We start from the raw sequence: 21,275 nt of genomic DNA, 5'->3' as shown, positions 1-21,275 counted from the left end.
TGTTGGCAGCACCCTCTCAGATTTTAATTAAGCTTTTTGTAAATGAAGACTTTGTCCCAAAAAAACCAATTTGCATACTTTGTTTCCTTTTTACCAAAAATGATATAGAATTTTATATGGAACCTTTCAGCTTAAGTCATTCGGGTCCTTAGACTGTCTTTTGAAAAGGGCGAAACTTTTCTCAGTAATTCTTTTCAAATAGCTGTATTCAAAAGTAGTCAAGTTTTCGAATAAAAATCGATTTTAAGAATTTAAAGTCAGTTTTTGGAATGACTGAGTGCAAACATATATTGGAAAAGCCAAATGAATGAGAAACCTACAGAAAAGATGATTTTTTGGAAAAAGATATGCTCAGAGACAAGACTCGAACCTGCGTTCTTATGCATTCCGTGCATACGCGAGTTAAATAATTCCTTACCTAAACCTCTTTTTAAAAAAGAACAACCACTTGGTTCCCTGCCTAGAATTAAACTAAACTTTATTCTTTCATTCGATTATGTCTACAGTTCATACTGCCGAATTGCACTTTCTAGTCAACGTGACGCTCCTCCGCTCCCACGGATCGATGCCCTCAGGTACAAAATGCTCCGTCGGCGCTCCTGTCTGTCCCGTCGGGTCGGCGCCGATGCTAACGTGTCGTCAGCGATTCTCGCTGCCCTCGTTCGGGTAGTTCCGTTGCTAACTCGTCCTTCCTAAGAGATGAGGTTCCGTACGAATCACTTCTCTGATTGTCAAATGTCTAATGTTGGGTTGGATGTCTGGTACTGGATCTTCGACTGTTGTGGTCGGGGCTGCCTGTTGTATGTTTATTGTAGATGATCTATGGATGAGAAATCTAAGGAGAAATGCTATACCGATTAAGCTAGGTAGGGACATAATTCCCCCAAAAAGAGACAGTGTTGGCCACTTTATACTATTGGTTGATAGTCGGATAACGTCTAACTCCTTCCTCGTTTCCAGATGGAGTTTATGTAGATGGTCCAGGCTGATGTTTAGGATCTCTTGGTGCATTTTTACCGCGATTCCGTCTAAGGGTAGTTGTATTGGGTTTCCCGGTAAGGTTTTCATTCTTGAGTTATATGAAGCGTTATTGATGTATAACTGGCAATTTCTGAAGAAAACTACGAATGGTCCGGTCAGGTTTCTGTTTGTTATGCCACAATTTGATGATAGGGTGAAATTTTTTATTGTGTTTATGAACAAGTGTTGGTTGTCTAGAAAGATAACTTCTTCTTCGACTGGGTTGACGGTGAAATTACAAGTTGCCTGTTCTCCTTTCAATAGCTTCGGTATGCATGTTGAATTGTCCAAGTTGATTTCGTTTGCATTGAATATAGTAGGTTCGATTGAGTTTATGGAGTAAACCTCATCTTTGTGAGTTAGATAAAATCGATGATCTATATGAATTTGCTTATTTTTGTGAATGATCGGGTATAGTCGTACTTTGTTGAATATTCTGGGGTCGAGTTTTGGCATTTTTATCATGAGAGCAATTTCCAGATTGTTAGTTGCCACTGATGTCGTCGCATAATTCGTTGCCTCCAAAGCAGTATGAACTGTTATATTTTCCCTAGCTAAATCATTAATTAAGATATCTATTTCACGCTGGCTTAGAATTTTTTCGTTTACTATTCCTAGTTTAGCCAACATGATTGCATCAGTTATTTGGTTCAATTTCTTGGATAAGTAATTCAGATGAAACAATATCTTAGTAGAATACATTTCGATTGATCTTGTGTTGAACAAATTAATCGCCTTTTTGGTTTCGAACATTGCTTCTTTCAATTGTAGGTTTATCTCACGGTTAATTCTGATCTGCTCATTATTGTTCGTAACTAAATTATTTATGGTAGAATTGATGATTCTCAAATCATTGGCATCTGGACTGCCGGCTATAAATTTCCAAACTGTACCTACACTATCCCAACGTTTATGCCGTCTGATTGGGTCTATGCTTTTTAATGCGAAATCTATTTCGTTGAATTTTTCTTCTACTAGGTCAGAAAATTGATTTTGGCTAAAGTTTTCGAACTGATCCCTAAGGCTTTTTACTTGCATTCTAATGGTCGTTAAATTGAAGTAGTGAATGTAATACGTGTGGTCAAGTTTGATCCGTGCCTCGCCTTGATCGAAGATCAGGACTGGCTGGCGTCCTACGTCCCGTAAGTCGGCTGTCACATCGTGTCTTGATAGTAGTTGGTCTGGTTGAATGAATAATAGCAGTAGCAATCTGAAACGTAGAAGTAGAAGTCGTGTTTTATATTTTCCTTATTTTTAGGTCATCTTTATGAATTCGTCGATTATCGTCGGTTGTAATTGTGCTCTTGTTTATTTTCGAAATTTTTATTTTCTTGTACCTTTTCTTGTGTTTAAGTCTTTGTCGTGTCGTCTCGTATGCGTCTTGATTTTCCTCGATTGGTATAGGTTTCTTTTTTTTATTATGGTGTTCCAACGCGTTTTTCTGAGTTTGCAGTAGATTTCTGTAGGTTTTTTCAATAATTTCTGGGGTACGAGAAGAGGGGAGAATTATTTCCAAAGGAGTGAAATTTGTGGAGGAGTGAATAGAAGAATTATATTTCTGTACAGATAGTTGGATCAGGTCTGGCGTTGCTAGATTCGGGTTTTCAGTTTTTGTGATTCGATAAATTTCGAGGAGCGTTGAATGGAAACGTTCAACGATTCCGTTCATCTCACTCCGTCCGGTGGCGGTTACGTATGGGTTGATTTTATGTATGTTGTAGAAATTAACGAGCTCTCCCGTCATAAAGGATTTCTCGCCATCCATCACAAGTGTGCTTGGTGCTTTGTACTTTAAAAGAATATCCTTTATTACTGGTATGAGGTCGATGGCTGCTCTTGATTCAATTTGTGTGACTTGAGCGAATTTTGAAAATTTGTCGACATATGTTAGAAAGTGAAGACTTTCCAAAAACATAATGTCGATGTGCGCTATTTCGAATGGAGCCTTTGGAATTGGTGTTTCTTGTATAGGAAACTTTATCGGGTTCCTATCATATTTGCACTCATGGCAAATCTGACAGTTAGTGATAAAATCTCCTACTTTTTGAGCTAATTTTGGGAAGAAGTATTTCCGAAATATTTGCTGCTTATTTTCCTGTGCACCTCTATGCGCTCTGTGATGCTCAGTGCGAATAATATTCCATTGGTCATCTTCTTCTGTTATGTCCTCGAGCATATTCTGAGTGAAACGAATCGTTAACAGATTTTGTTGTCCGAAATGTCTTTTATAGACTTCTTGGATTTTTCCCATTATGTTCTCATCTGTTAACAAACCATTTACCTTAGAATAGTTAAAGTGGTTTTTTAGTACCTGTAATAATAAATTGTCGTTAATTTCATTTATGTAAACCGTAATTCTTGTGTATCCTGAAAATGGAATTTCTGTTATTGTTTTATCGGGTCCTTTCTTTATTATTACTTGATGACGAAATACGTTGATTGGCGATTCCGTTGAGGGTATATAAAAGTCGTCGCTATTTTCGGCTGAATGTTGGGTTGCTGTTAAGGAGCATACAATTCTACTTAAGGCGTCTGCCACCACATTTGCTTTTCCCGGCTTATACACGATTTCATAATCGTGCTCCTCTAGATATGCCTTCCATCTTTTGAGTTTGGCATTTGTGTTTTTTGGGGATAAAGCAAACGTTAACGGTTGGTGGTCGGTTAAAATTTTGAATTTTGCCCCGTATAAATAATTCCTAAATACTTGCAGTGACCAGAAAATTGCTAGCATTTCCTTCTCTGGTACTGAGTATTTTTCTTCCGCCGAAGACAAAGTTCTGGAAGCAAAGTGAATCGGTTTGTCTTTTCCGATGTCACCTTGGGATAAGACAGCACCTATAGCAAAATCAGATGCGTCTGTTGTGAGAATGAAAGGTTGCCCATAATCCGGGTAAATGAGGACGTCAGACGATTTCAATACGTTTTTCAACTTGTCGAAGCATCGTTTTTCATCACATGAAAGCGAAATTTTCCTATTTGATGAGGGATTCCTTTCCCCCCGAAGAAGGTTTGTAAGAGGTTTTGCGATTTTCGCAAAGTCTTTTACAAATCTTCGATAATAACTCATCATTCCGAGGAAAGAACGGAGCTCTTTGAGATTCGTAGGCTCTGGATACCTATTGATAACATCGATTTTTTTAATATTAGGTTTGATTCCTTCCGCTCCAATAACAAACCCTAAAAATTCAATCTCAGAATGCAAAAACTCACATTTGTCTAACTGAATCTTGAGATTTGCATTACTTAGTGTTTCTAGAACAATTTTAAGATTTTCCAAATGTTCATCTAGGGTCTTTCCAAACACGACAACGTCATCGATATACACATAGCATATTTTCCCTATGTGATCTCTAAGTACGTCGTCAATTGCCCGTTGGAAGATCGCAGGAGCGTTCTTCAAGCCAAATGGCATTCTAGTAAATTCGTACTTCCCGTTGTTAATGGCGAAAGCAGTTTTCTCAATATCTTTCTCCTTCATTTTAATCTGGTGGAACCCAGACGCTAAATCAAGAGTGGTAAAATATTTTTGACCCTTGAGCTGATCTAAAACATACCCTATCTCTGGCATTGGATATTTATCGGGAATTGTCTTTTCGTTCACCTTCCGATAGTCGATCACCATTCGGAACTTTTTTTCTCCTGAAGCGTCGGGTTTCTTCGGTACAACCCATACTGGTGCCGTCCACGCTGAACGAGATGGTCGAACAATACCATCTTCCAGGAGTTTGTTAATTTGTTTCTTTACCTCGTCTGCATAGGCAGCGGGGTAAGGATATACCTTCTGATGAACTGGAGTATCATCAGTGGTATTGATTGTGCATTCAACATTTGTTGAGCATGTTAATTTTGCATTGGTTTCATGAAAAACTTCTTTGGAGTTGTCGAGGACGACTTTTAGTTTAGTATGCTCCTCTTCAGTAAGATGAGCAGTTCGAAAAACACTATTAGAAGCACAGTTTGTCTGAGAATATACGCAAAGAGGAATGACAAGTTTCTGATTATCAGAGTACAAGGTCAAAATCTTATTAGAAAAATCAATGTTTGCATTTAAGTCATTCAGTATTTCTGTCCCTATGATCCCGTGGAAAAATGAGTGGAATTTATGTAAGACGAATTTTGTAATGTAATTAATTTTCGGATAGAAAAAGTTTATATCTATCGCAGAGGTTGCGTTAAATTTACCGTTAGCACTAGTTATGCCTTTGGCATTAAAGTCGTACGGCCTGCTATCCTTGTAGGCCCAGGCAAGTTTTGGGTTAATTAAGTTTATGTTCGCTCCTGTATCTATTAAGAAGGGAAACTCTCCACTCGTAGTCTTCAAGTTGATGTAGAGCAAAATAGGTTTCACCAACTTGGGTTCCATTCTAAAAAATTAGAGGCTGTAGCCTCATCTTGCTGCGGTTCTTGTTCGGTTTGCGTGTCTAATTTTGGTTCCGGTTCTACTGAAGGTTGAATATCATAATATGGATATAGATCATTGTAATAATCATATTCGTAATTATAGAGATCATCTGTTTGATCATCAAAATTTGTATCAACCGGGTGAGCTTGCCTTTTGAAGGGGTACGGATATGTTTGCCCCGACATTGGCGGCGGTCTTTTAAGATCCATTGATGGCCTGTTGCCATAATTTACATTGTGTGTTCTCATACTTTGATCGATATCCATTGGCTCGGGTTTTGGTAATGGTTTTGCAGCCCATGGTCGTGGGGGTGCTTGAAACGGATTGGGTTGGTACTGAGGCCTGGTCTGGGTGAAGGGATTGGCTTGGAAATATTGCCTGCCAAATAGTGGCATCTGTGGAAAGCCTAAGTTTCTAGGGGCTGGAATTGGTGGAGGTGGATATCTCCGTGGAGGTGGTCTGGGAGGAAGTCTATTAATTTCCAAATCTCTTGGTTTGGGAGCTGGGGTGAAATGTTCATTTCGGAAAGGTGCCGATCTAGTATCCATATTGTAGTAGTCTAGGCAAAACTGATATGCCTGATTTAACGTTTTTGGATTAAATGTTTTTAGTAGCTGACACAAAGGTTTTTCTAAGCCTCGAATGAATGCATCTACTGCCTTTTCTCTAAAGTAATCGATATGTGAATTAACGTGTGGGGCCAATTTTTCTTCTGTTTGGATTTGAGCTACTATGGATGAAAGTAGTTCGTTCACCCGGGAGTAGTAACTGCCTAAAGTTTCGTTTGAGTTCTTTTTTATTGTGGTTAATTCGAAGTCCAACGTTTTTATATCACGTTTGTCCCTGTAATACAGAAGCAGCGTAGATTTTATTTGTTGCCAATTATGCACAATGTTATTTGAATTAAGGATATCGGCTGCTTCGCCTCTGATTTTTCGTCTCACGGAGCGCTCGATTAATTCAAGTTGCGCTTCCGTGGCTCGTGCATCTCTGTACATACAGAAAATGCCCTCAACATCCGTTAGCCATGCTAATAGTTCTGTTGGCTTGCCATCATAATTTTGTAAATCTCGAATGAAATCTGGTAATTTTCCCAGATCAATGAATTGTTGCATCGTCAGTGGTGCAGCAACCGGATTCGGTACTGGATTTGCCATTATTTTGTGAAATAAGAATTTAACCGAGACTGATGAACACTTTTTCCACTTGTTTTACCAGTATTCTGGATTTTCTTGGCTTTTTTTCCACAATTAATTTAATGGTGGCAATGCGAACAAAAACACTATTTATTTCCGTTGGTTTTGAGCAATATCTCTAAATTTCCTTCGTTCGTTTCTGAACAAAAATTACTAATATATATTGTATAACTAATTACTTACATAAAAGACCGTGTCTTAGTTGCGGCCAACATCGGTTGGACTTTTGTTGTGGCTGTCCTCCGCAAACGGGGGAATCTACGAGCAGGCACGTTTGGTGGATCCGTTTTACTATTCGTTACTTCGGGCCAGCGGTGCCGATCGGGTCCGGTAGGTATCCTCGGTGTCTCGTAGCTCGCTTTCGTGATAGCCAGACCTGGCTCTTTTAACCAGCATATGCAACTTGGCTCTTTGAACCAGCAATGAACACTTATTTTCCAAGTGATTTTCTTAAGATTTTTGTTACACTGATTTGAAGATTTTTGCACTGCACTATCACTTTATCCTGTTCCCGCTTCGGAGTATCTCGCCGGAGCCTCCAGTTAAATAATTCCTTACCTAAACCTCTTTTTAAAAAAGAACAACCACTTGGTTCCCTGCCTAGAATTAAACTAAACTTTATTCTTTCATTCGATTATGTCTACAGTTCATACTGCCGAATTGCACTTTCTAGTCAACGTGACGCTCCTCCGCTCCCACGGATCGATGCCCTCAGGTACAAAATGCTCCGTCGGCGCTCCTGTCTGTCCCGTCGGGTCGGCGCCGATGCTAACGTGTCGTCAGCGATTCTCGCTGCCCTCGTTCGGGTAGTTCCGTTGCTAACTCGCGCTACCATTTCGCCACCCTAAGCCTTGTGATAGACACAGCTCTAAAACACGACCAGTCGTATGACGGCTAGGATGTAGACCATGTTCGATGTACACTTTATCATGCCTAGTTTAGAGCTGTATCTATCACAAAGCTTAGGGTGGATTTTTCTCTTTTACAAAATCTTATTGCTAAAACACTCTTTAAGTGGTTCGAAGGTTTCCCGTTTGAGAATCTGCTCTTCGGTAGGTCCAAGTGTACATCCACAATCGAGAAGGGGGCGTCTCTTGCTCAAGAACAATAATTTTTACGGTCATCGCTGAATAATAGTTCTCTATTCTAAATGGGTGTAATTGGCTCAAGTCGCACGTTATTTGGAGATTTATGCCTTTTCTGATCATTTTCCTGATAAGAAGGTAAGGACGAAAGGTATATGGAAAGGAACTATACACTGGGCGAAATAGGTAAACAGCACAAAACAAAAAGCAACAATTCGTTCAGCTTCCCCGAAAGGATGCTGAACGATCTGCAGGTGCCAAAATACACATTTAAAGAAACCTCCAGCTCCCAATTGGATTTAGAGATTTTACAACAGCGACACCACTTTTCCTGGAAGAATGCAGAAAGATTCACAATATTTATTAGCAGAAGTAAATTCGGTACCACAAAAAAACCATTTAGGTTCAATACAGAAACGATTCATTCACTCCAGGAAGGACAATGAATTCTCTGACTATAGCTCCTTACCACATTGGGTGAGAAACGATACAATATCTTTCAATTCAAGATCTCCATACACAAATTGAACCATGTACCAAAAACCCGGATATGTAGTTGTGTCAATGTGGAACAATTACATATCAGATGTTATGAAGTACCGTAATCGCATTCATACAAATCACACGAATAGTATTCAGCACGCTGTGATCAGAATACTGCAATAATGCTTGGAAAAATGCAGTAGACATTTTGACATGTTCAAATTCAAATCTGGTAAAAAGGCATTTGTTTGAGCGCAAGTTTGAAAGCTTTGCCATCAGCATCATTTATTTTCAGTAATACCGATAAGAAGAAAACAGTAAAGTAAACAGAAAACTTCTCTAGTTTTAATACAAAATCACCATCGATTACCCGATGGGTTTAGTTTCATCTAATTACTATAGAGTTAGTTAGCTAGGGTTAGTTTCAATTGATAGTATTAAGTACTGTTCATGTATCTGTTGGATTGTTGTAATCTGTTGATATAAACGATGAGGAGGTTTTATTAAATAAATAAATAAATAAATAAATAAATAAATAAATAAATAAATAAATAAATAAATAAATAAATAAATAAATAAATAAATAAATAAATAAATAAATAAATAAATAAATAAATAAATAAATAAATAAATAAATAAATAAATAAATAAATAAATAAATAAATAAATAAATAAATAAATAAATAAAGTATTTTAAATTATTTGAGCTCGACATGCGATCACTAGATTCGACCGTGAATCATTCGATCTGAGTGCCAGCTGCCTAGCTGTCAGAAAAAAAATTCGCTAACCACAAATTCTCTGCTAAAGTGTCGATTATATTCCACACCGAATTGCGTACATTTCTGCTTGAAACACAGTACAGTATCTACCGAGTAGATGTGGCAGTCTGATTTCACGATAGTAGACACAAGCAGTACGACCATCCAACAGAGAACCGTTATGATTTGGGGACGGGTATAGCGTGATGGGTAAGTCGATGCCTTTCACGTATCCCACCTGGGTTCGATTCCTAACCCCGCACATAGGGTCAGAAGGTTTTTCTGGCCCGAAGAGGTGAATGACCTCATGGTTAAAACCTCTATAATCGAAACAAAAAAAACCGTCATGAAAGATAATTGTTACGGTCGTCGCTGAATAGCTGTTCTGTATTCCAAATGGCTATAAAGTTGCACTTTCATGAAAATAAATGATTATAAATACGGCGGCATCTCATCGGATTCATGTAACAGTACAATACTAATCTTAAACTTAATATATTATTTATTATTTAATTTTTTGATTCAACATACTCTTCTGGAATGGCTCAAATCATACTTAACGAATCGTGTACTGGTAGTCCGCTTCCAAAATATACTGTCTGAACCAATTAATGTAACTTCTAGCGTACCTCAGGGTTCTCACTTAGGGCCTCTCCTTTTCTTATTACATATAAACGACATTTCCTTCATACTCAAAAATCTGAAAGTGCTTATATATGCAGATGACATGAAACTTTTCATGGAAATTAAAAATATCAACGACGCTGTAATATTCTAGAACGAAATCAATCTATTCCACATTTAGTGCTGCAAAAGTCTTCTCCAGCTCAATGTAAAAAAATGTAACTCAATAACTTTCAGCAGGAAAAATGAAGCTATATCTATAAAAATACATCTAGGAAATCAACTTGTAGAAAAATGTAAAATTGTGCGAGATTTAGACGTAATCTTAGACTCCAAGCTCACTTCTGTGGAACACTACAATACCATAATAAATAAAAAGCAAAAAGCATGCTGGGCTTTATTAAGAACTTCAGTCATAACTTTCAGGACCCATACACAATTAAATTATTATACAGTACATATGTCAGACCTATTTTGGAATATAGCAGCCTAGTATAGAATCCATACAATATTATTCACGAAGAACGCATCGAATCTATTCAAAAACAATTTCTTTTATATGTACTTCGTAAATTAAACTGGACAGCATTTCCTCTACCATCATATGAAGCACGCTGCATGCTCATCAATATTCAAACACTTAAAGAACGCCGCGACCTTGCAATGCTTTATTTTATCAGCAACATTATTTCTCAACGCATTCAATCACCTTCTTTATTATCGCAAATAAATTTTTATACACCTAGCCGTCAATTACAAACCAGGAAATTATTTTTAGAAAGAAACACTAGAACAAATTATGCAAAATATAGCCCAATCAATCGAATAATGCGCTAATACAATCAATATTGCAAACATCTTTACCTTGGCATGTCCAAAAATGAAATGAAATTCCAGCTTAGTCGAAGAAATAATGCGTAGTATCTAAGTAAACATTGTATACCATTTATATGTAGTCTACATTTGCTTAACGAGATAAATAAATAAATAATAAATAAAAAATCGTGCAGTAAATTTTTACCAATTCCATGTTTTGGCGCCCCTGGATTTTGGCGCCTAAGGCAATCGTCTTACTCGCCTCACCTTCACTACGGTACTGCCTGCATTGATATTCATTTTACCAATAAAACTACTATAAAACTACGGCTTTAAAGAAGTCTAGTCAGTCAATAATTGTGAAGAGCAGTTCCAGTAAAATGTTCTAGTGATTGAGAAAAAGAATTTTTTCCGCACTTTGTTGATAAAATTGACAAATTTATAACTCATTACTTTATTCGAAGAGAACAGTCTAACAGAACAGTTTCCAATAAATAAAAAAAGATCCATTAAAAGAAGACGAAATTCTGCTCAAGGATACCATTGGAATAATTCGCAAGCAACAATACATCCCCATTTTGAGTTTACTTAACTTTGCAACCCCAGTCCCGTCAAAGTATGAATTAAGGGCAGAATGGCATTGTTTTTTTGCCACATCTCATGGAAAAGGTCCCTGTGATGCTATTGGTGACGCTCTCAAACGAATGGCAAAAAGAGCCGGTTTTGCTCGCGGCTATGGAAATACCATAACAACCTCCCGAGAGTTATATAACTGTGCAGTTGTACAAACTGATAAAAATATCACGAAATTAAATTTCTGCTACATATTCACTGAACAGTACAACAACATATCCGAAGAACTCGAACAACTGCATAAAAATGCCAAATCAATACCTGCCACTCAGAAATTTCAGTTTTGTGCCTATTCTTGGTGGAAAAGTAGAAGTGAAAAGGTATTCTAATTAAGAAGAAGAATCAATAATATTTTCCTTGTATAGAAACAATAAAATATAGCATGCATAAAGATAGCTTTCAGAGAAATGCCATATATGAAAATAAACAAATATTCGTAAAAAATTTAATGCGTAATGTTGTGGTGGTTATTTCTTTCGCCGATCTTTCCGCAGAATTAAACAAGAAAATGAAAAAAATGCTAATTCAATATTTTTTTTAATGATATAAACTTTCATTTGTTTAGTTTTCGTTAAAATTACACCGAAAAAAATCAGTTTAGGCAACGGAAAGATTTTTTCATATAACATCTTTTCTTCCAAAGTGTATGTAGGGAACAGAAACACTTATTTTGCAACAAAATTTCATCCTAATAAAAAAAAAAAAATTTTTGTAAATCGACTTTAAATATTCGAATACAATATATTTCAGTGTAGGAGTCGATTAGGTTTTTTTCCCATGTTTTTATTCGAAAACTAATTTCGTAAAAATTCTTACTAATTTTGTAAAAAGTTTTGCCCTTTTCTAAAGACAGTCTAGATCAGTTTTGGGAAAACAAAGTATGCAAAATGGTTTTTCATGTACATCAAGTTCCATTCAAATCTGAGAGGGTGCTGCAAACTCTGAATACAATTTAGCGAAAAATCCGTCTACTGAAAACTATTTGACGTATCAAAAACTGACATCGAAACGGTGATTTGAAATCCTCCTTTAAAAATATTTGTTACTAACGGATGCTAGTTTTTCTTACCTTACAGAACACAGTGGTATAACCCAAAAACGATTGATTCGTTTCATTTAAAATTACAATTCGAACAAAAAGCTAATTGCCACCAGTTTTCCCGAAATTTCCAGAAATTAACATCAGAAATGATGGTAAAATCATGATCGAGTTTCTCCGATTTGGATGAAACTTTGTGCACGACTTCTGCTCGGCAAACCATTATTTTATTTGTTTATCTAGAATCAGGGAAAAGCCCACTGGAGTTAGTTTCTGTCACACTTGCTGTTCAACAGGCATAAAACCTCCTCATCTTTTGCATCAACAGATTACAAGCATCCAAATGACACATTTTGCTTATACATAAATTAATATTATTAATACTATATAGACTAAAATTATATTAATATTGATTAGAATCAAACTAACTAAATCTAATCTAATCTCAGGCAATCTGAGCCACAGTTTCCTAATAACATTACGTGATAGATGAAAGTCGAAAGTACTGAAACAGTGATTGAACACGTGGCACATGCTGGCAAAGGGTTCGTAGAATCCGTAATTAGTTCTAGCGCGGGGAATCCGAAGAAATGAATAGGTGAAAAGATTACGACGATGAACATCTAATTGTAACAGCTGTAAGAGCTCAGAGCAAACCGAGTAACCGAGTAACTGAAGAAGATCTGCTACAAAAACAGTTTTGCAAACATCGCGTCGGAAATGGAAAAAAAGGGCACCAAGGCGCAATAAAGTGCTTACAAGCAGTGTACATCTTCAAAGTCTTTAGTAACGCGTAAAATGAATCTTAACTGTTTGAAGGCTTTGGAGATTGTAAATGCAATACGCTTCTTGAAATTCAAGTTAGATTCTAGGAGTACACCTAGATTTTTTAACGACGATCCGCGTTCGAGAATTTATTCACTAACAGAGAAACCGATTTGGATCAAGATCAGGCGCGCACCCAAAAAAAATGTTTGGGGGTGTTTTCATAATATAGGGGAAACCGGGGCTAAAACGGACACTTTTTAGAAATTGGAAAAAACATTCATTAAAACTGGGTTTTTACCCAAGTCATCTCTAAGCGCATTAGCAAAGTCAATCCATGAATCGAATTAATTTCATGTTTATAAGATATTTAAGCTGTTCAGATTAACCACGTGTCCGGTCTAGCCCTTGTCTCCCCTTATAATTTTGGGGTTAAGTGGATAAAATGCCTCCCCCCCTGTATACGCACCTGATAAAAATCAATGTTTGAATAGGGCAAATTCATTTTCTTCAAACCGTTGTAGCTCGAAAACTATCAAATGTGCAGAAATATTGTTCAGGAAAAAGTGGTATTACATTTAATAGGACACTTTTCATAAATCATGCACTAAAAAGAGGAATTTTTTTTCGAAAATATTGAAATTACAAAAAAAAATAAGACTAAGAGCAAATTCAGCAGCTGCAAGATTCATATGGGTGGTCTAAATATCCCCAGCAAGCCGTTTTAGTTTTATTTATTCGAACAGTTCTACTGTCAAATTTGAAACTGGTATACGCTGCCGTTCTATTTTTCTATATTTAAAACACAGATAAAACGCTCTGGGGCTGCCAGTTTATTTTGTTATAATCATTCAGATTTAAATTTCAAAACTGACATAAATTATGCATCTAGAACTAGAACATTCCTGAACATGCCCTAAAACCCCTATTAGTTGTTTTCCTCATACAGAAAGGCTATGCAACCACTACAAAAACCAATTTTTCAACCGAAGCCCGGAGGGCAGAATGTTATATACCATTCGATTCGGCTCGACAAACTAATGCCTGTGCATGTATGTAATAACACTAATTTCGCTCGGAGATGGCTGAACTGATTTATTTGAAACTTATTTTCAAATTATGGTCCCATGAAAGTTCCAGGATTTAATTTAAATCCGACTTCCGGAATAACAGGGTGATATGCACCAAAAACATGAAAATAATGTCAGTAACTTCTTTCAAAGATGACTCAACCGATTTTCACCATCTTGAATTAAACTGAAAAGTCACTTATACAAAACTTTTCTGCAGGATTTTTCATTTTGTCCATTATATCCGTTTGAATAAAACCAAATGGAAAACACATGATTCAAGCGTTCTAGAGCAATTTATTTTGGGTTCTAAGGACGGTTCGTATTGTAGATTTCAATTAATCTTTCTTTCTGGACATGTAGATTTATTCCCACTTCTGTTCTGAAAGAACGATTTATTTATTTACTAGCTGAATTACCCGGCGTTGCTCGGAAATGTTTCGTGAAGGGAAGGCCGAAAAAAATTCTCGAAGTTGTCCTGCTTAGTGAAATACTCTTGTAGTGAAACATAACTTAGACGGTAACTCGATTGAACAATACTCCGTTCATGTTCAGATGGCGAATGATCAGTGTCCCATCTCAGAACTCACAATAATCATAATTTTCATGGTATTCTCGACAAACTGGGTCAGTTTTGTATTTGAACCATTTTGTTAGAAACATTTAAAACACCTTTCTCTCTATTAATACCCTCTTAGTAACCTCCGAGTTTCATATGTATATGTGCTTGTAACGCACTTCCGTACTTCCTCGTCACATGCGATCTACAATACCTTTGGCTTCCATACCTATGAACACTTACTACTCTCTCCTCTTTATAAAAATATTTATGACATCATTCATTGCTCAAAAAATCCATCTGATAATGATATTTTCATAACGAAAGGCTGTTTAACATCATAACTGCATTCGTACTATAGAATAACATTTTAATATAATTCATTTTACCAAGGCTTTAACCATTTTGGCCGTTCATCAGGGAGGAAAACTTATGGAATAACGATTCAGTTAATACAATTGTTGTTGTAAATTTATTTCCATTACCTTGAGTCGACAATTTTTTCAATTTACATAATAAAATGCACATTGGTTGTATGATTTCGTCAATTCAGATCAATGTTGCGAATACTTATTCCCCCTCACTCTTGTGAATATTTTTGTGAACCTCACTTAGTTGCTAGAAATATACTGTACTCGTAAATTTTTCGTAAAACCCGATTAATTTTCCCTTTCACTATCCAAGTCGGGGCACTTACCCCACTCTCTCACACTCTAAGTAACCATATAATCTATTTTTATTTAACTTCCTTTTTGTCAGTGAACTTACTACAGATCTTCTTCATGATTACCCTGAGTAGTATAGAAAGTATCTGTGCTTTTCAAAAAATATCGATTCCCACCTTTGGTACATGCTGAGACTTGAATACACTCACGTTCTTAGGCAGACAAAGATTATTTTCCCTTAGTTCTTTGAATTCCCCGGCAAAATGGAACCAAATCTTTTGAAATTATTTAAAGAAAAATTCGACCTTGAAGTTCTTGCCACTCTCTTGTTTTATAAAAAATGGGAGAATAAAATTTATTTTCAAAAACCCCTTCTTCTAGTCTAAATATTCTAGTCGATTCTCTTCAAATTTCGTCATTGACCCTCTCCCCCCATGTTAAGGACACTTCCTACACACTTTCCACTCTGAAAATGTCCTAATGATCATTTCTGAAGAGCTTCTTTGTGCCAAATTTGATAGCAATCTGTTCAGTAGTTCTGGAGTTGCACCGTTACAAACTTTACATCTCCTTTTCAGAGGGACGTACTACATCCACCTCACACGAATACCTTAAGTTGCACAAGAAGTATCTATATTCTTCAAAAAGTATCGATTCTCGTCAAATTGAATAAATTTTTTCATGGCCCCTGTTAAGGATAGTTGCTACGCTCTCTCCCCCATAAAAATACCCTTACAACTATCTCAGAAGAGCAAAAAGCAGCTATGCCAAGTGTGATAGCAATCCATTCAGTAGTGTCGGAGCTATGCCGTTACATCCCCCTTTTTAAATGCACTTGCTACATCCACTCCCTATATCTTTCATATCTAAGGTATGGAAAATGTTTGCATTATCTTAAAAAATAATCGATTCTTGTCAAATTTTATATTTTTTTTCATGGCCCCTCCTGTTAATGATACTTGCTACGCTTCCTCCTCTATAAAAACACCTTTATGACAATTTCTGAAGAGCAAGAAATAACTGTTCCAAATTTTATAGCAATTTGTGCAATAGTTCCGGAGTTATGCCGTTACAAACATTACACTACTTTTTAAGAGGCACTTACTACACCCTCTCCCCACAGAATATCCTTATAATCTTATCTAAGTTGTGCAAAAAGTGTCTTCAAAAAGTACCGATTCTCGTCAAATTAGATAACATTTTTAATGACCACCTTTGTTAAGGACACTTTCCACGCTCCCTCCCCCCATGGAAATATTCATATAACCATCTCTGAAGAGCAAGATGTACATGTACCAGGTTTGATAGCAATCCGTTAAGTAGTTTTGAAGTTATGCCATTACAAACATCACACCCCCCTTTTTAAAGGCATTTGCTGCATCCATCTTCCATTAAATTAAATCTACGGTATGCAAAATGTTTCTAAGATCTTCAACAAATGTCGGTTTTCATCAAGTTGTGTGGATTTTTTCATGACGCCTCCTTGGTTATGACACTTGCTACGCTCTCTCCCCCATAAAAATACGCTTATGACCATCTCTGAAGAGCAAGAAGTACATGTGCCAAGTTTGATAGAAATCCGTTCAGTGATTCCGGAGTTATGCCATTACAAACATTACAACCCCCCCCCCCCTTTTTAAAGGCACTTGCTGCATCCACCCCCCATATAATCTTACCTAATATATGTAAAATGTTTCTATGGTCTTAAAAAAGTATCGATTCTCGTCAAATTAGACAAATTTTTACATGACCTCCCCCTGTTAAGAATACTTACTACGCTCCCTCCCCCATTAAAATATCCTTATGACCATTTCAGAAGAACAAGAAGTATCTGTGCCAAGTTTGGTGGCATTCCGTTCAGTAGTTTCGGAATTATGCCGTTTTAAACATTACACCCCCCTATTTAAAGGCACTTGCTACATCCACCCCCCATATAGTCATATCTAAGGTATGCAAAATGGTTCTACGGTCTTCAAAACGTATCGATTCTTGTTAAGTTATATGAATTTTTCCATCACCCCCCCTTGTTTATGACACTTGCTACGCTCCCTACCATATAAACGTACTCCCTAAACCATCTCTGAAATGCAAGAGTACCTGTGCCAAGTTTGGTGGCAATCCGTTCAGTAGTTCCGAAGTTATCGCGTTACAAACATACAAACTTACATCCATTTTTATATATATAGATAAGGAGCAGGGAAAAGCCCGCTGGAGTTGAGAATTATTAAACCACTGCCTCCAGCAGGCATAAAACCTCCTGATCTTTTGTACCAACAGATAGTTTACATCCAAATAATACACGTATAATTAATACTAAAGTAAACATGACCAAGCCTATAAAATAACTTACAAATTACCATTGATTCTAAAACTAAAATGATAAGTGACTTCGACACGCTCATCGTCGATAGTAAGGTGACCAAATAATAGAGCCATATTCAAGCGTAGAACGAACTAGTGCACAATATAATGCCTTAAGGCAGTGTAGATTAACAAAGTTTTTGGTAACGCGTCAAATAAATTCTAAAAGCTAGGAGGCCTTGGAAATCATATAATCAATTTGGATTTTGAAGTTTAACTTGGCATCAAGAATAATTCAGCACTTTTCCCGTAATTTTGTACTCGTATCTTATGAACGACTGTCTGCTAGAGAAATAAATAGGAGCATTTTGAGGCGTTTAATGCCATTCTGTTGATTTGACACCAATTGGCATCAATGAATCAAACTGTGATTGTAAAAAATATTGTGTCTTCTTGAGATTGATCCTGGTGATATAGCTTGAAATCATCAGCAAAGAACAGCTTACAGCATTTTAGAAAAAAATTGATATCATTAAGGTATAGTAAAAATAAAAATGGTCCCAAATAACTGCCCTGAGATACTCCAAAGCTAATGGCGAAAGGTGTCGTCAAGCAGTCTACAATATTTACAGACATTTTGCGACCAGTTAAATATGAGTGAATCCAGTTCAGAAAAGATCCATTGAAAACAAGCGCATCGAGCTTGGTAACTGTTATTTGATAGTTTATCTTGTCGAAGGCTGCGGAAATCTGTTTAGATTGCGTCAACTTGAAGATGTGCTTCAAGAGAATGGATGATAAAAGATGTGTAGGAGAGTAAATTCTTTGAATTCTTTGATGTAGTTACTGCAATACTTACAGTGATAAAATCCAGGAAAAAAATTTCGAGTTACTCGGAAACTGCGCATAATGCCGCCATCCCACGATAATTGGAAACGTCAGACTTATTTCCTTTCTTGAATACTGGAAAGATATATGAATTCTTCCAAATGTCAGGAAACGTTCCTGAGGTGAGTGATGAGTTGAATACATTGACAGTGGGACTAAAACGTTGCTCGAACACTTTTTTAGCACTATTGTTATAGAACAAGTTGTAGATGTTTCGTGACTGACAAAACAAAGACGTCTATGAGTTTTGAACTACACTTATAAAAATTTGCACGATCGATTCATATGTAAACACCACTTCAATTTAATATGCTTTCTCATTTCAATACAGAACCAAAGCGATTTGTTTAAGATTTCATGTGAAAATTCACTAAGATGCGGGATTGAATTATTTTTCACTTAGCTTTGATGTGTTTTTCATTTGGATGTGATTGGTTCTGCTATTGAATCGAACTACATGTGTTAAATACTTCATTTTTTAGTGGAAATGAGTTCAGCACAAATGTATGTGCAAAACACTTGAATCGGTTCACTCTGTTTCTATGGAAATCTACGTGGAAAACAATGTGACATTCACATGAAATGCATATATAATCTAGAGGTAACGATATATCTTATCGTTTTTATTTGCAATTCATATAAACGTAGCATGATTTCCACTAAATATCAAGAGTTTATACACTCATTTTATGAGTTAAGTGTATATTTTCATGAATTTCATGTGTTCTACAAGCAGTGATAAATCAAATGCTTTGCACATGATGCTAGAGTACAAATTATGTTCAGTGTAGTGAGTGTTTTAGAAGAGCCGGCATCCGGAAATAGATTCATTGAAATCTGAGAGTTTGCTGCAAATATCTGTCGCGAAATTTGCCTCATATAAGAAAATAATACCAGCAAAAATCGTCCTTCGAATCCAAAATAAATTGCTCTAGAATCATGTGTTTAAGCAATAGTAAAAGTTTGTCATTTTCGCAAATCATAACGTCGGTCGCAGAAGATGAAAGTTTACATGTTTTCCAAAGCGGCTGGATAATGCCAGAGACATAACCGGACTGATGTGCATATGATTAGAACGAATATTAGTGTCGATTGGAAATTTAAACACAAAAAATTGTGGCAAAATATGATGTTCTAGAAAAGGACTACTTATAGAAATTTCGTCAATGTTAAGCAGTTTTAGGTGCAGCTAGATATCGTTGGACAGATATATAATAGCAGGCATTTTATATGTTTGCATGGAAATCGTTAGTAATACACCCAAACCTCCATTTACGAACCTTATATATGTATGTATGTATGCTTACACACTCACTCGTTTGCGTATATGTGTATATATTTATACATATAAATTATCGCTTTTACTTCACCAATATTTATATGTATTAGGAAATACAAATATTTGCACACATGCGTACGTATATTAATACATATATACATATATAAGTTACGTAAATGGAGGTTTGGGTGTATTTCCGAATTAATGGAGAAAGGTTTATTATATTACATTCAGTGAATACTTAAGCAGTATCCAATACTAACAAATGAGGTCTTGATGTAAAAACCTACAATTTTGTGAACAAAAATCATCACATTTAAAAGTAAATCGGAAATACTTTTTACCATTGGCTATCAACCCTAAAATCCGAAATAAATGTTTTTCTGAAGTTTCTATGAATAAACATTCATAGTTTCTGAAAATAACCACACACATTTAAATGGCAAATGATCTCTAATAGTGTACGGCCTGCTTTTTACATCCTTCAACAGCGGCTCTTCTAATAGTTTTACGAGGCCATATGGCTCTCTTGGGCTTTAAATTGATTTCATATAATTTTCACGAAATCAGTCCGAATCACCGTATCGTGTTCCGCAGTCATCATCGTAGTCGCCCCCGCCTCCGCCTTCGCCACCATTGCTCTGCAGTTCACTGCGAATGAATTTCCCTGGTTCGGTATGTCCTGACTAGGTCTGGCAAGCGGATGTTTGCTGTAACTATCTTCCACCATAGCACCGTACTGCTGCGCCTTACTGGTACATGGCGAATCGAACATAGGTGCAGTACTAACCGTAACCAAAAGCAAAAAAAAGAATGTTAACTAGGGGAAGATCTCCAGAGACTCTGGGCATAGTAGATTAAAATCGCACCACGAGCCGTGTCGCTGCGTTTGTTGCATTTGCGGCAGTTACGTCGTTATTGTTGTTGTTGTTGTTTTTTGTTGTTGTTCTTGCGGAGGGTGTTTTTAATCAGGATTGATTGATTTTTATTTCTCTGTTCCAGGTTCCAAGTGGCGAGCCCTCCGCTGTCTCCGGTCGACTGCAGGAGTCAGTTGGTGCATGATTGTCACTGTGCAGACTGACAGGGAGTGGGATTCGGTGATTATTATACGAGCGCGTTGTTGATTATCGCGGTGCCCTGGCTAAAGGGATAACAACAATGATTATGAGTACGTTGATGACGATGATGACGAGGATGACGACGACGACGACAATGTTTCGACCCAAAGCTCTTCGCAGTTTTATAGTCGAGTGAAATGTTGCACCCTTCATTCTGTCGAGGCATCCGGATTTACACTTTGGATAATAATCGAAGCAAAATGCGGTTGAGGAAGGCCCACGATCTTCCAAGTGCAGCCACTGTCTGGCAGAAACTAGCGGGGGTTACAATGACGTTATTAGTTGATTACATTACGTATTATCGTGATTAGCACTATCAGATCTGTGTGGGGTTGTTGTGGATGGCCAATGTGCGGACTTGGTTAGGGTTGAATAGCGTAGCTTATCGTGTTATTGATCACAATTCAATCTGCCAAATTTATGTCAGATGTGAAAATTGATGATTCATGAATTTTTTCTGAGTAGTTTTGAAAAAGCTTGGTTAAAGTCAAGCTGAAGCTTTTCCGATCAACCATTTATGAGTTGAAGAAGCATAGTTTTCAAGCTCTCTTGTAAGCAAAGGATAATG

General features: G+C 36.7%; 1 protein-coding gene across 1 annotated transcript; it reads right to left on the bottom strand.

The window, feature by feature from the left end:
• Positions 1–394: 394 nt before the first annotated feature.
• LOC131429132 (uncharacterized) lies at positions 395–20,364 on the bottom strand. Its single transcript, XM_058593177.1, has 5 exons — positions 20,170–20,364; positions 5,676–6,003; positions 4,234–4,812; positions 2,695–2,874; positions 395–2,267 (listed from the first exon to the last, which is right to left on the bottom strand). The coding sequence occupies exons 1-5, from the start codon at positions 20,362–20,364 to the stop codon at positions 679–681; spliced, it is 2,871 nt and encodes a 956-aa protein (XP_058449160.1). The 3' UTR covers positions 395–678.
• Between the last annotated feature and the right edge of the window lie 911 nt (positions 20,365–21,275).

The sequence above is a fragment of the Malaya genurostris genome, chromosome 2 (assembly GCF_030247185.1).
Source record: "Malaya genurostris strain Urasoe2022 chromosome 2, Malgen_1.1, whole genome shotgun sequence".
In the NCBI taxonomy this organism is placed as follows: domain Eukaryota; kingdom Metazoa; phylum Arthropoda; class Insecta; order Diptera; family Culicidae; genus Malaya; species Malaya genurostris.
This window is presented reverse-complemented; position numbering and strand designations above follow the sequence as displayed.